Source organism: Suricata suricatta, chromosome 6, assembly GCF_006229205.1.
Source record: "Suricata suricatta isolate VVHF042 chromosome 6, meerkat_22Aug2017_6uvM2_HiC, whole genome shotgun sequence".
In the NCBI taxonomy this organism is placed as follows: Eukaryota; Metazoa; Chordata; class Mammalia; order Carnivora; family Herpestidae; genus Suricata; species Suricata suricatta.
The window spans coordinates 85,143,014-85,158,218 of NC_043705.1; the positions used below are offsets into that span (position 1 = coordinate 85,143,014).

A 15,205-nucleotide genomic window follows, 5' to 3' on the forward strand; every position below is an offset into this window, starting at 1 on the left:
CCAAGAGGTGAGACAGGGGAACCAAAGCGGGCCCTGGGATCAGAGAGGGAGCCCTCGGCCTGCGTTGGGGAAGAAGGGCCTCTTTTCCTGGCAGAGTGCAGGACAAGGGTGGGGCCCCCCTGAGAGCACCTGCAAACCCCTGAGCAGCGGAGGATGGAGCCCCCGGTGCCTGATTCCTCTTCCTTTCTCAAGTGCCCTGTTCCCTGTCTCTATCCCCTGTGTCCCTTTCTTCCTCTCCCCCGTCCCAGGCCTACCTTTGCCTTCAAAACAAGCTCTCTGGGCAGAATTGGGGAGAGGCCTGCCAAGGAGCAGCTGGGCCATGATTCAGCCTGAGTCACCCATCCAAATCCCAGGGCCGCCCCCAGCTGGGCCGGGGCCTGCAGCTGCCAGGGGGAGGGGGTGTGCTGAAGGAGGGAGTGGGCCTATGTGGGCAGCAGACTGCTCGGAGGTGCCTAGTCCAGGAGCTCTTGTGAACATAGGGCAGTGCTGTGAGGGCCTGGGTGTGACACATCTGAGGAGGCTGGGGTGGGGAGGGTGACCCCATGGACATCTATCTGGGCTAACTGAAGAAGTAGGGCTTTCGTACGTGTGTGTGTGCCTGTACATTCATGGAGTGTCACACATATATCCGACTAAATGAAGAAGGGCTAATAGTGTGGGCAGAAGTTTGGCTCCCAGCTTTGTCGCTTTCTAGCTATGTGACCCTGGCAAGTTACTTAACCTCTCTGAACTTCTGTTTCCTCATTTATGAAATTGGAATAATAATATCAATCTCAGATGGTTTTCCTTAGGTATTTTTTATAGTGTTTATTTACTGGGGCATCTGGGTAGCTCAGTCAGTTAAGCACCCAACATCTCTGACTTCGGCTCAGGTCATGATTTCATGGTTTGTGAGTTGGAGCCCGTATCAGGCTCTCTGCTGTCAGTGCAGAGTCTGCTTCAGATCCTCTCTGCCTCTCTCCTGCTCATGTTCTCTCTCTCTCTCTCTCTCTCAAAATAAATAAACATTTATTTATTATTAAAAAATAAAATTACTATTTTGGGGCAGAGAGAGGGAGAGAGAACGAGAATCCCAAGCAGGCTCTGCACTGTCAGCACAGAGCCCAACATGAGGCTCAATCTCACAAACTGTGAAATCATAACCAACTCCAAAATCAAGAGTCAGATGCCTAACCAAATAAGCCACCCAGCACCCCCTCTTAAGTATTAAACGTAGCAAGACGATGACTGTAAAGCATTTAGGCAACCAGTGAGTGCACCACTACCCCACCATCGTCATCTAGGGAATATTGGATTATACGTTGCTTACATGAGGACGGACACACATCTGAGTGTTTATACTGAGGTGTGTCTGTACAAGCCTAGGTGGGTAGGGGGTCTGGATGAGAGTTTCTTAAAGGACTGGGCGAATGGATCTTATGTGTTTGTCTCTGAAGCAAAGATAAGAACTCTTCAGAAAGTGGGTTTATATGGCACTGTCTGCCATATGATCCACCCCCTTCTTCCACCCCTCCCCCCTCCCCTGCCACATATCATACCTTCCCCAGAGGCCATGATTTGCTGAAATTCAGGCTAGACCAGGACCAGTGCTCAGGCAAAGGAAGTGAGAAACCACGAATGCTGTTGTATTGGGAATCTCAGACTTTCTCAAAAACGTTTAGCCTCAAGCAAAGCTGGAATGAGCCTGAAACGGGGACTGTGTTTGATGGAGTGGCTATGAACATGATATGAATATGAGAGAGGGCACGAGGGGTATGTGTGTGCGCGCGCATGGAATTGGGGGTTGGCTGCCATCTCTGCTCTGGTACAGTCTGCTTGTCTCCATGGTGCCTGTTGCCACACACGCTTGCTTTTCAGAAAGTCACTGGGATTGTTTATTCCACCCCCAGCCTGGGCGCCAGCCAAGAAGCTGCAGGCACTTGTTTATCTTCTGGTGCGTACGAGTGTGTGTGGCTTCCCAGCAGCAAATCAACCCGAGGTACGTGCGCACACACACTCACACAGGTGTGGTGACCATGTTAGTTTTCACAGGATGAGCCCAAACCCCAGGATGAGCCATAACCCAGGCCCGGGCAGATTCATTTCACACAGAGACAAAGATGACCCCTTAGCAGCTCCAGGTAGACAATGTACCAACCTAGCAGTCTCCAAAACTCCAGGAAAGTGTGAGAGCCAGCTGCTCTGGCCATGGTCCTGTACTCTGGCCCGGGCCCCAGAACAAATCACTGCACAGTTGTTGGCCAGGCTTAGGTCACTGCCCACTCCTAAAGCTGGCAGTAAGGCCCGTCCTACCCCACTACATGGACCGAAATGGGAAGGTGGTTCCCCAAAGAAAATGGAGGTGCTATTGTCAGAAAACGGTGTGCAGAGCTGAGCTTGCCACAATCCTCACATCTACCATAAGCATTATACTATGCTTAGTGCTTGGTGATTTTCTTTATCCCTATATCCTCTTCAGAGCTCTAAGAGCTGAAGCACATATGATGAATTTGAGGCTCAGACAGACTTCAATCAAAGCCACATAGCCAGTAGCTGTCAGAGCCAGGATCTGAACCCACACTGCCTGCTTCTATGCGCTTTTTGAGCTTTCATTCTGTCTTAGCAAGTGTTTTGTTTTGTTGTCTGGAAATTTTCATTTTTAACCATGTTTATATTAATAAGTGGTTGGAGAGTGTGATAAAGGGCACAGATGGAAGGAGGCCCTGACTGTGCCCATGTAGCAGACACAGCTGGACTCTGACCACATCCCTTCAGATGCCCTTACCATTTCTGTACTCACTGGCAAGACTCCCAACAGGTGGTACCTGAATCTTTGTCAAAAATCTGCCCCTGGGTTTTGGAGCCCACTTTATCCACTGTGAGCCAGAAGTGACTGGAAATTAACACATGGCTCCATGGGTTGGCCCTTCATCAATGTCTGCCAGGTGCTGGGATATAAATACACCAGCTCCTCTGCCCTCAGCCACGGGGAATCTGAGGTGTACATTTACCCCATTTTCTAAAACTTCCTGCAGGATTAAGCTTCATCCACCCACTGGGGTACCTGGCTTAATAACCACCTCTTACTGGATTCCCCTCCTGGGTCACCTTTCCACTGCCCTGCTGGTGTCTATACACCTCCCAAATAAACCATATTCCCTCAGTCTTCATCTCAGGGACTATGAGCTGCCCCAGGACTCTGGATCCCATCCTCTTGTTCCATCCTGAGCATCTGGGCCCCGTCATTATGCTCTTCCTTCTTGGCATCTTCCCTTTCCCTCACTACTGGCTTCTCTCATCAGAATTTAAATGCCTCCAAATCTCCTCAACTTAACATCATATCCCACTCTAGAGAGTATGATATCACCTGTCTCCCTTCAAGCCCAAATTTGCTGAGAGTCATCTGCTTGCTCTCTCTACTTCTTTATTCCAATTTATACATCAATTCCCCCAGCCTAGTCTGCCTTCCACCCCCACCACTCCACTCACTGTGCTTTCATTAAATTTCCATTACCCTCTTTGCAAGTCCAGAGATCATCTCTCAGGCTATATATTGTCTTCCTGATGCAGTTGACCTACCTTCCTTCTGGAACATTCTCTTCCCTTAGCTTCTGAGACATCATTCTCCTGAGTTTCTTCTGGTTTATCAGACTACTGTTTCTCATTCTTCTTTGCAGTCTTTTCCTAGCAGGTACCTTAATGTTGGTGTTCAGGGTGAATATGGGACCCTGTTTCACCCTATTTGGTCTATACTCTCCCTTCATGTACTTACACCCCTCTTGTGACTTCCATCACCAGAAACCTGGTCTGTCTCCAGCCTAGTCTACACCAGAGCTCAAGTCTGGACTCAGACGTCTCAGCATGGTCACCCCACAAGATCACAAGATCCTTCTTTCCAAGGGCTCATCAGGTATCTATCCTCCATCCACTCAGCTCTGCAAGCAGAACTTCAGAGAAGCAACGGAATCCTCTCTCCCCTCACAGCCACAACCTTCCATCACCAAGACGTGTTGACTTTCCCCCTTAATAGGTATCAAACCTGGCCCTTCCTCCATCCCAACAAACAGTGCCGTGGTTCAGGCATCATCATCTGTCACCCAGACAACTTCACAGCTTCTTTACTCATGTTCTGGTTTCACTCCTATCCATCCTCACCCTGCCCCAGAGGGAGATTTTTAGGTCACAGGTTGGTTCTTGCCACTCTTCATGTCTTATAAACCTCCCCAAGACTCAATGTCTTCATCCGTATCATGGGGCCAGTAATGGTTACCTGAAAGTGTTGGAGGGGAATAAAATGAAACGATGAATGTAGAATAGGGTTTGTAAATTGTGAAATGAAGTGCTCTTGTGGGCATTGAATGAGCAATTTTCAGGGCCTGAAACCTTAGGAAGCAGCCCTTGTGTGGTTGTTGTCCGTGGTGCTGAAAATTGGTCCTGTACCCTGACCCGAGATTTTCTGCTTCTCCGGGATGTGGCTGAAAACGCCGGTTCGATAGACTTTCTTCATTTAGCCCCTGGATTTTTAAAATAATTGTTAAAAAGATCACGGTTATTTACGGTTCACTAGGTAAGTAGGAGGAATAGAAAGTACGGGTTTAGCGTGAGGTTTCAGGAGTTAACTCCACCATCAACTAGGTGTGTGAACACAGACAAGTAACCTATCAGTATCTCAGTTTTCTTACCTGAAAAATGGGAATATAATATATAAATATTAACTTGCTCCTAAGTGATTGGAAAATGAAATTATATGACATCTGTAACAAAAACTTAGAATGGTGTCTGCTCCTAAATAAGCGTTACATTAACATTAGTTGTTACCATTTTTAATAGGTGGTTTCAAGGTGCAGGTGAGAAGGTTCTATCACCTCTTGGCAATTACAGAATTATTTATTCTCCTCTGAGAAGTCAAAGAGGAGAGAACTATCTTTCTGCAAAGAAACGTCAAGGGCGGGGGGGGGGGGGTGACAAGGCCTCATGTCCTTGGCAACTCATATTCATCTGGAAGCCCCTGACAAGCTCCTTCAGGTTCCTTCATCTTTCCAAGACTACTGTGGGATGGTTAACGTGACTCCCATTTTATAGATTGGGAAACTGATACTCAAAATTGTGAAACAACTTGCTCAAGCGTACCCAGAGGGAAGAGAACCGAGTTTGCACAGACCAGAGAGTGGGCGGGCACCCTGGTTGGGGAGGCCCGTAGCGAGGGAATCGAAGGCGCCTCTCTCCCACCCCACTCGTGTCGCCTCAACTCGTGGGAGCTTAGGCGGCGGCGAGACAAAGGGGCAGGGGCGGGGCGCGGTGCGGGGAGAGACGGCCGGAAGTGCGGCCAAGGCGGAGGCGGGAAATTTCCGCGCAGGTGGGCCTCGGAGATCACGCCGACCTGGGTCCCTTTCCAGGCGCTGCGTATCCTTGGACAAGTGGCTTTTCCTCTTTGAGTCCCAATTTCCTCCTCGGTAATACAAGTAAAGGGTGTTCGCGGGTCTGGATTGAGTGAAACCTGACAAGCAGCGCGCCCCGCCCTCAACACCCGCGTGGCAAATTGGCAACTGCCCCGCCCCTCAGTCTCCCGGTCTGTGAAATGGGAACCCGGTCGGGGAGGGCAGGGAACCCAGGAGACCCGGAACCTCGGTGAGGAGCGAGGGGCGAAGTGCGCCCCTCCCTCTCTCCGGCCTCCGAGTCCTCGCCGGCACCGCCCTCTCCCGGCTTCGGAGGCCGCTAGTCGGCCAGCGCGCATGCCCGGGGCGGGGCGCTAGGCGGGAGCGCTGAGCCGGCGCGGGGGACGGCAGCGCGGAGTCCGCGGGTCCGCCCGCTAGCCTCGCCGGAGGCAGCCGAGGCCGCTCGGGCGGCGGCGGCAGCGGCTGGAGCTGGAGCGCAGCGCGCCAAGGAGACGAGCGGTGGCACAACAGGGTAAGTGCCGAGCCCGCACCTGCTGCCCGCTACAGGCGGGCGGCGTCGACCCCATTCCTCTGCTCTCGGCCGCCCCGGAGCCGCTGTCCAGGGTCCTCGAACCACCTGGGTGGCGGGGCTCGCGCACCGTACGAGGCGTGTGTCCTGCGTGCGCCGGTGTGTGTGTGTGTGTGTGTGTGTGTGCGAGCGCGCGGCCGGGGGCGGCGGGTGTCCATTTCCAGGCTCCTCGCTGGGGTGGGGCGGGGCGGGGGCGGGTCCCGCAGCCTGGGCCGGGCACTCGAGGGACCATGAGGGCCAGCCTGCCCTGTGTGTAGGACCCAGACCCTACGCCCAGCCTTGCCGCGTGCGGCCGCATTGTTCGACAGGGCTGTGCGGGAGGGGGCGCTTCCCGCCACCGCGGGGAAGGGGGTCCGCCCGCGTTGATTCATCTGCCCCCTGGAGCGAGCTCTGTGCTCGAGTGGCTCCACTGAAACCGCTGCCACCACTGAGCACACTCGCTGTCGCACACTCAGTATGGCACACACTCTGGGGCACCATCACACACCCCATTACACACTCACCGCGTTCATACACGGGCATCTCACTCCTAGGTGAGGCCACGATCTTCACACACACACACACACACACACACACACACACACTATGGCCCTTGGTCATTCCATAATACTCATACATGCAGCCACCTGTGCACCCACCCAGTACACTAAGTGGGAGCCTTGCGTAGATGCCCGGGCATAGCTACGCATTCGTACCGGCCATTGCCTCTCACAGAACACTCAACTCAACAATAGTCCCTTATCACAATACACTCACAGCCACCCTGCTCTGACCTTCTTCTGCCTGTTCACACTTGCTCATGGTATCCCTCATGTACCCTTAGTCCCTGGAGTAGGCTGTGCACACACTCCCTCTCCCACACTCTCCATCTCTTAGCTTGCTGCCCATCCCCTGCACTCACTCAACCCAAGTATGCACACCCCTGATTGTCCACTCTTGCCCTCTTGTGGATGAATGGATGGATGGTCTGGGTCCATTTATGGAAAAAGGAATGGCTATCACCCTTTGCTAGACTCTTTCTCCCCTACAGCCCTAGGCAGGAGGCTTTGCTGCTCCTAGGGTACTAGGAGACAAGGGGCGGAGAAGGTGAGGGACAGCTGACCTGGATTGTCAGACACACACAGGCATACACTCACACCTTCTGAACTACTGCAAGCCTTTGTTGGTCTTGTCACCATGGGAGGAGGTGTTTGCAGGTGCCTAGCAGCCCTGGCTTCATCTAGGGAAGAAATCCTAGAGGAAAAGGAACAGACTGGCCAGGTCTCTGGGCTGGAAGAAGCAGTCACAGGGGCTCCTCTGCCCAAGCACCTGTGCATATAGCCAGGCCAGCTCTCCATGATTGAGACCCTAAGGCCATGTGGCCACACATGTGCACCCACACAGGGTCCAAGTGGCCCCCATGAGAGAAAAATACTTAAACCATTCTGCACATACAAGTTGCATGTATACACACCCAAGCTTTTCTTGAGCAGAAGGTAGGAGCCAGGTCCTGCCTCCCCAGGCTGGCCTAAACTGGCATAGACATCCACATGCAGTCTACATACGCTCCTCTGCATGCCAGGTGAGCCGGCCCACATTCCGAGGGGATCATTTCAATCCTTTACCTCAGTCAGGCCACGTAAGTGTGCAGGCTTATCTGCTTATCTTGGTGGGTGTGTGCATGTTGGGACATACTTCCTTGGTCCGAGGGATCAGGACAACCCTTGTCCTGACCCCAAAAGGTGAAAAGGGGCCTTAAGAGCCAAGCATCAGTGTCCAAAATCTTAGCTGATACAAGCAGGAAGAACCCAGAATTTGGGTTCAGACACAATAGGCTTTGAACCACAATCCCTGGCACCAGCTGTGTGTCCTTGGTCAAGTTTTTTTTCCCTTTGACCTCAGTGTCCTCATCTGTAAAATGGGATGATCATGCCCCCCCCCCACCCTTGAGATCATTGTGGAGTCCAGATAACAAAATAAGCCTGAGAGAGCGGGGCCCAGGGCTGAGCACACAGTGGGGAGAGTGATGGAGCTGGGTTCCAGTGAGAGGGCAGGCCATAAGGAGGGGGCACCCCAGGCCTGGGCTGCCTCTTGGAGAAGTGGCTTAAGGATACTGAGGCTCCGTCAAGAGCCAGGAAGCACTCAGTAGAACTGTGAGCAGCAGAGCCTCTGAGAACGGTGTCTTGGCAGATCTTAAACCTAGGGCTGGGCCAGCAATTCTAGATATAACTATACCCCTTCCCCCATTTCACAGACTAAGCCCAGACTGTGAAAGTATTCACTCAAATTCATGGAGCAAGTCAGTGACCAAGCTGGCACCTGACCTCACATCTTTTAATGCCCTAGCCAGGTTCTTTGTCCTCACTCCAGACCTTCTTCCATGTCAGAGAACTGTGAGCTGGGAACTGAGAAGCCAATCTCTTTTGGGGAGGGTAGAGTTCAGAAGAGGCATGCTACCTGCTGGGCCATGCCTGCCTCTGAGTTTCCACTGCTGGAAAATAAGAACACAGCACCTGCCTGGAAGGTGTATTGGGTCTGCACATAGTAAACACACTACAAGCTTGATGTGTGTGAGGTCACCTCCCACCCTTCTCAGCATCTAGGTCAAGGGTCAGAACTCAGCGGGCTAGAGGCCAGGGTGATAGCCTATGTGAGAGGCTGGCTACAGGAAAAACGCTTCAATGATCAGTAGCAATGGGCAGCCAGACCCAGTGCCCAGGACCCCACAGGGAGGGGTCGAAATTATGGCTCGTTGGAGAGTGCACCCCTAGCCAAGCAGGCAGCCACTGTTGGCATGCAGGAAGCATGATCAGATTGCCAAATTTTAGTTTTCTGAGAGAATCTGGAAATCTGATTTTGCACATGACATTTTCTAATTTTTAAATGTTGATCAGTTAATTCCTTTAAAAATGTCTTCTTCGCACCTCTGGGGCAAACGAGCAGGTCTGAAGGCGAGATTTTGCAAGTTTGTGCCTCTGCTGGAGGCCCTCCATCCACTGCCCCCTCCTGGGAGCACAGCTGGGCTCTGACAGGCTGAGTAGATAAAAACAGGTCTTCCATGTACACAGCCCAGCCCCAAAGTGAGCAGAGTCCCACACACCCCTCATCTTCTCTAATCCTTGCAACAGCCCTGTGGGAGCAGGGAAGGCCTTGCCAGGGTCTCCAGTGAGGAGAAGGGACTTGCCTGTGCTCATAGAGTTGCTAAGTAAGGAACTGCCTCTTCCCGCCCCCCCTTCCAACTTCACTCCAGCCACTCCGGACTTTGTATGGCTACTTCGGATGCTGCCCCAAAACCAAGTGCCCCACTGTCCTCTACAAGATGGCCCCTACCCCAGGGTCCCCATTTTGGTGATGACCCTTATCCGCCCACGTCCCATAACCCAAAGTCTGGGGGACACAGTGGTGAATAGTATCAGCTGTATCCCCATTCGGGGACTTGAGGTCTAGGCAGAGACCCAGAGGCATAAACAGCACAGTGACATGTGTCTGGCTAGGAGAAGAAGAAGAGGCCTTAGGAATTCTGAGGAAGCTCGTGGGCAAAGAAATCTCACTGGAGGAGGAGGTGTTTGAACTGGGACCTGAAAGTTTAATTAGAGCCAGACAAGAAGGTATGCAGAGGCTGAGATGCGAGAGACTGTAAAGCCATGAACGAGCCTAGAGAGCTTGTGGTGCACGCATTGCATGTACGTGTGTGTGTGTGTGTGTGTGTGTGTGTGTGTGTTTGTATGCACTTTGGGGAAATGCATACTGAAAGATAAAGCCTAGTGGGTAAGTAACTACACAGGGGATTGGAAGCACATTATAGAATTGGACTCAACCCTAAGAGTAATAGGGAGTCATTAAGGTTTCTTTTTCCCCCATTTTTAAAAAGAGTGATATGTGCACACATAACCAAAATTTCATGCATCACAAAGGGGCATAACAAAAAAACAAAAAGAAAAGAAAGTCACATCCACCTCTGGATCCCTGGTCTCACTTCCCAGAGGCAATTGCTACTAAATTTCATGGGTTTCCTTCCAGAAAAAAATTTTTTTATAAATAAACCCACATATGTGTATGTGACCTTTTTCTTGTGTGCATGCATGGGGTCCCACTAGCCACGCTGTCCCTGGCTTTTTTCACTTAATTTATCTTGGGCATCCTTCCTCATCACTCCACACACTCTGACAGCTGTGGGGGGCACTCCGTGTGGCTGTCTCACATTTCATGAATTGGCTTCCTGGTTTTCTTTTGATCACCAACCACGTTCTCTTGCCCCGTTGGTGCACCATGGATCCTTCTTCATGACCATCCCTGGAGGTGGGCTTGCTGACCTAAATGCAAAGTGCGTTGTAAACTTTTATAGGAATTGACAAATGTCCTTCCAAAAAGATTAAAACCAGCTTACTTTCCAGCAAGAGCAAAGACGGGTTGGGGCCAGGGAGTGGCATAGTTGGACCAACATATTAGAAAGATCATTCAGTCCTTCATTTAACAAATATTCATAGGGAGCTGCTTGCTTACTATATGCCAATCACTGTTCTCAACCCTGAGGGTATATCAATAAACATGACAACATCCTCATCCTCCTGGAGCTGACATTATAATGGGAGAACCAAACCATAAGTAATAAATTGCATGCCAGACGGTAATGGGTACTATAATGAAAATTGAGCAAGGCCAAGGGGATGGAGAGCCCAGTGCTGGGGACGATGGGTCAGGGAAAGTCCCAGGGAGCAGACCATGAAGATATTAGGACAGAAGGCATTCCAGGCAGAGGAAACAGCCAGTGCAAAAGCCCCAAGGCAGTGAGTGTCCAAGGATCAGCAAGGTAGCCAGTGTGGCTGAAGCAGCACAATTGAAAGTAGTAGTGGGGTGCCTGGGTGGCTCACTCAGTTGAGCATCCAACTCTTCATTTTGGCTCGGCTCATGATCTCACAGTTTCGTGAGTTTGAGTCCCACATCGGCCTCTGCGCTGGCAGCTCGAAGCCTGCTTGGGATTCTCTTTCTCTCTCTTTCTCTGCCCTGCCCTTACTCATGCTGACTCTGTCTCTCTCAAAATAAATAAAAACTTAAAAAGTGAAAAAGAAAAAGTAGTAGGAGACAAGGCCAGGATCAGTGATGGGGCCAGAAGATGCAGGGACATGTAAGGAGTTTACTTTTGCTTCACACAGGATGGGGAGACACTACATGGTTCTGAGCAGAAGAGGGATGATCTGCCTTGGATCTTGCTAAGATCCTTCCAGCTGCTGTGTTGAGAATGAACTGTCTGGAGCAAAGGAAAAAGCCAGGATAATCCAGGTGGGAGATAGTGTGAGTTTAGCTCAGGAGATATTCTGGATATATTTCGAAGGAATATGCATTAGGTTTTGCTGATGGTTGGGGTGTGGGGTGTGTGAGAAAAGTCAAAGGTGACTCTAGAGCTTTTGGCCTGAGCATTAGTGAGATGGCTTTGGGAAAGATGGCCGGTGGAGAAGGTTTGGGAGGAGCCCAGTGCTCTGCTCCCTCGGGCTGCTGAAATGTAGTGGAATGGAGTTGTTCACAGCTCCAGCTGCCTGCCAGATCCTCTCCCTGGATGTCCCCCAGGCACCACACACTCAGCTTGTCTAAAACACAGCTCCGTTTTTCCCTAGATCTCCTGCCTCGCACCTCCCCCCACCCTGGCCAGAATCCTGCAGGTCACCCCTACTGTCACCCCCTACCGCCAGCTGGCTCCTGACAGTTTTCCCCAAGATCTCTCCATTCTGCCAAATCTCTATCCCTTGGCCCTTGACTATACCAGCTCTCATCTAGATTATTGCAGAGAAGGGCTGGGTGGAATGAATGAAGACTTGGAAGGATGAGAGATTAAAGAATGATTGGCTAGCCCTTCTCCTCCAGCCTCCACACCATCCCAGAGCAGTCTTTGAAAGCACACATTTCAGACTATGTTCCTCAACTATAAACCATTCACATCTCCCCAGAGCCTACACACATGTATGTGGGCCACAGACATGTTTTGTTTGACCCACATAGTGTTATTGTTGTTGTCTTAAATCTAGAATTAGGGCATTTTACATTAAAGTTCTGGATTTCCTGCTGCTGGCTGATACTACCAGGACGCACTTCTCCAGAGCAGTACTCGGGCTGGTGGAGGAGGGGACCCCCTTTAGACAGAGCATGCACCCTCTGGCTTGTCCCTTTCCCCACCATTCCATATTCTCTCTCTCTCTCTTAACATTTATTTACTTTTGAGAGAGTGTGCATGGGGGAGGTGCAGAGAGAGAGAGGGAGACACATAATCCGAAGCAGACTCCAGGCCCTGAGCTGTCAGCACAGAGCCCAACGCAGGGCTCTAACTCACAAGCTATGAGATCATGACCTGAGCTGAAGTCAGACGCTTAACCGACTGAACCACGCAGATGCCCCTCCCTATTGTTTTCTACCCCGCCTGCTTAAATTACTGCCTGGCCCCTATGGCATCAGAACTTGTGACTTGTGGCCTGGAAGACAAAAGCATAACTTCTAGGTAGTGTGCTGCATGGGGTGGGCTGACGAGGTAGATGAAGGGTGCATGATGCATGGCTGATGGTAGATAAGCTGAAAAGTTAGTTGTGAAGAGCCTTGAATCCCATTTTAGAAAGTCTGACCTTTATCCAGAGGGTCACTGGGAGCAGAAAAGCAGGGGAGTGATATGGTGGGACAGCAGAGGACCAGATGGGAGCAAAAAGCCCAGAGGAGGCCCAGCTGCTAGAAGACAGGTGGGAAGGAGAATATAGAGGCTCCTTCCCACTGGGTCTTCCGGAGTCTGAGTCTGTTTTCTCTGTGTTTCAGAATCAGATAGCAGCCTGGGGCACAAGTACGGTCACGAGGGCAATTGGGCCGTGCTGAAGACCCAGGCTGGCTCCAGCTTCTTTGAAAGAACTCCAGCCCCCCAACACCTCCGCCCACAGCCCTCTGCTGCCCACAGGATGGGAGCCTGGGGGCTGGGAACTCAGCCATGAGGGACTCCTGCCCCTCACAGCAAAAGGCCAGCCCTGCACTCCTGAGGCACACCCCTACCCAAAGCCCAGGCATGGACTCTAGACACAGCAGCCCCATTGGGGCTGGGGAAGGGGCCTCTTGTTCTGAGGGCCCTGGTGGGAGCTTGGCCTGCCCCTCCCTGACCTGCATCTCTCCCCAAGAGGCAGCCACCAAGGAGACATTGATCTCAGGAACACAAGAAACCACCTACTCTGGGAAGCCAGACCCTGTGTCTTCAATGAAAACTGATCTCTCATCCTTGGAGAATAGAAATCTTATGTTTTTGGAGAAGATGGATTCCAAGTCTTCAAAGCAGGCAGATTCTACTTCCATAGGAAAGGAAGATGCTGGGCCCTTGAGAAAAGCAGATCCCATGTTTATAGTAAAAACCGAGCCTGCGGTCTTGGGAAAAGGGGATCCTATGGCTTCTGGAAGGATGGATCCTGTGACCCCAAGAAAGGAGGATCCTGGATCCTTGGGGAAGGTAGAGCCCGTGTGTTCTGACAAGGTGGATACAGTGTCCCCACAGAAGGAGAGTCCTGTCTCCTCTACCAAAGTGGATCCTGAGTTCCCAAGAAAGGAGGAGCCCAGGTATTCAGGAAAAGAGCTTCCCATGGCCTCAGAAGAGGTGGCTTCTGCATCCGTGAGAAAGGCAGATCTTGTGTCCTTGAGAAAGAGAGATCCTGGGCCCTCAGGAAAGATGGACCCCGTGTCCTTGGTAAACACAGACTCTGCATCTTCAGGAAAGACAGATCCTGCATCCTTGGCAACACTGACTACAGGGTCATCAGGCAAAAGCGAGCCAGTCTCCCCTGGAATAGTGGCTCTGGGGTCCTCAGCAAGGATGGCTCCTACTCACGTGGGGATGACCGACCCTGCATCGATGGGAAGTACAGAAACTATGTCCTCCACAAAAGAGGACCCTCAGTTCCTGGGGAAGATGGATCCTGCGTCCTCAGGAAAGGGAGACCCCATGTCTATGAGAGTGGAAAAAACCGTGTCTGCTGGGCAGGGGGTTCCTGTATTTTCAGAAAAGATGGAACCCACGTCATTGAAAAATGTGGATCCTGTGTCCTCAGGCAAGCCAGAGCCCTCGGCTCCTGGGCAGGCAGAATCAACGTCTGTGGGAAAGACAGAAGCCTTATCATCACGAGAGGACCCCATGTCCTCCACAAAGGTGGATCCCGTTTCTCTGGGAAATACAAACACAGCATCTTCTGGAAAGGTGAACCCTGAATTGAAAGGAAGAATAGACCCTATGCCCTCAGGTCCAGAGAATCCCAAATTCATGGGGACAGCAGGACCCTCATCCTCTGTAAAAGCCAAGCCAGTGACTGGGGGGAAAGCAGACCCACTGTCCTCAGAGGAGGCAGGTCCTATGGCCTCTGGCACGGTGGGTCCCACAGCCTCAGGGAAGGCTGATCCCCTGGCCTTGGCCTTGAGCAAGGTAGACACTGTGAACAGAGGGAAAACAGAAACTGTTCCCCCTGGAGAACTGGACTTTGTGTCTTCAGAAAAAGCAGACCCCCTGACTCTAGGGGAAAAAACCGCCCTGGCACCCTTGGGGAAAGCAGAAACTGTGCCAGAGGGAAAGGTGGGTCCTGTGCCTCCGGAGAAGGGGAATCCTATGAACTCCATAAAGGTGGATCCCAAGGCCTCCGGAAAGGCAGAACCCAAGTCTGAGGGCAAAGCAGAAACAAAGCCCCTTGGGCAGGAGGGCCCTGCAGAAAAAGCAGAGGCTGCATCTCTGCAGAAGGAAAAGCCGCTGGCCTTGGAGAAAGGGGAGCCAGAATCCTCAGGAAAAGCAGGCTCCATTGCTTCTGGGAAGGTGGAGCCTGGGGTCCTGGGGAAAGTCGACGCTCCAAGAAAAGCAGAGCCCTCACCCTCAGGGAAGTTGGCCTCTCTGCCTCTGGAGAAGGCGGAGGCTGCCTCCTCCAGGCCGTCAGATGGCAAACCCTCCGGCCCAGGCCCTTCTCCCGCGGGTCCCGGTAGCGGTGGAGGCCTCCTGGAACCAGCGCCAGCGCCCAGCACAGCGGCCTCCAGCCCAGGCCAGAAAGACCCGGTGCCCGCTGGGACTGAGAGAAGCCCGGGACCAGAGGCTGCAGGGCCCCCTCCGGGGCCACGGACTCGCGACAACTTCACTAAGGCGCCATCGTGGGAGGCGAGTGCCCCGCCACCGCGCGAGGACGCGGGAACGCAGGCGGGCGCACAGGCATGCGTGTCGGTGGCCGTGAGCCCCATGTCTCCGCAGGACGGCGCGGGCGGCCCGGCCTTCAGCTTCCAGGCGGCGCCTCGCGCGCCC

The 15,205-nt window shown here is 52.3% G+C and overlaps 1 protein-coding gene and 1 long non-coding RNA gene across 2 annotated transcripts in view; both read left to right on the plus strand.

Annotated features, from left to right (window-relative positions):
* The first annotated feature begins 1,885 nt into the window (after positions 1 to 1,885).
* Positions 1,886 to 4,290, plus strand: LOC115294773. Its single transcript, XR_003910129.1, has 2 exons — positions 1,886 to 1,978; positions 3,778 to 4,290. It is a non-coding gene; the product is annotated as an uncharacterized LOC115294773 (long non-coding RNA).
* A 1,391-nt stretch (positions 4,291 to 5,681) lies between these two features.
* GPRIN1 (G protein regulated inducer of neurite outgrowth 1) overlaps positions 5,682 to 15,205 on the plus strand; it is a 10,798-nt gene continuing 1,274 nt past the window's right edge. Inside the window, exons 1-3 of the mRNA XM_029941242.1 lie at positions 5,682 to 5,886; positions 11,076 to 11,202; positions 12,715 to 15,199. Coding sequence (XP_029797102.1) covers positions 12,881 to 15,199 — 2,319 coding nt within the window. The 5' untranslated portion in view covers positions 5,682 to 5,886; positions 11,076 to 11,202; positions 12,715 to 12,880. The remainder of the gene's footprint in view (positions 5,887 to 11,075; positions 11,203 to 12,714; positions 15,200 to 15,205) is intronic.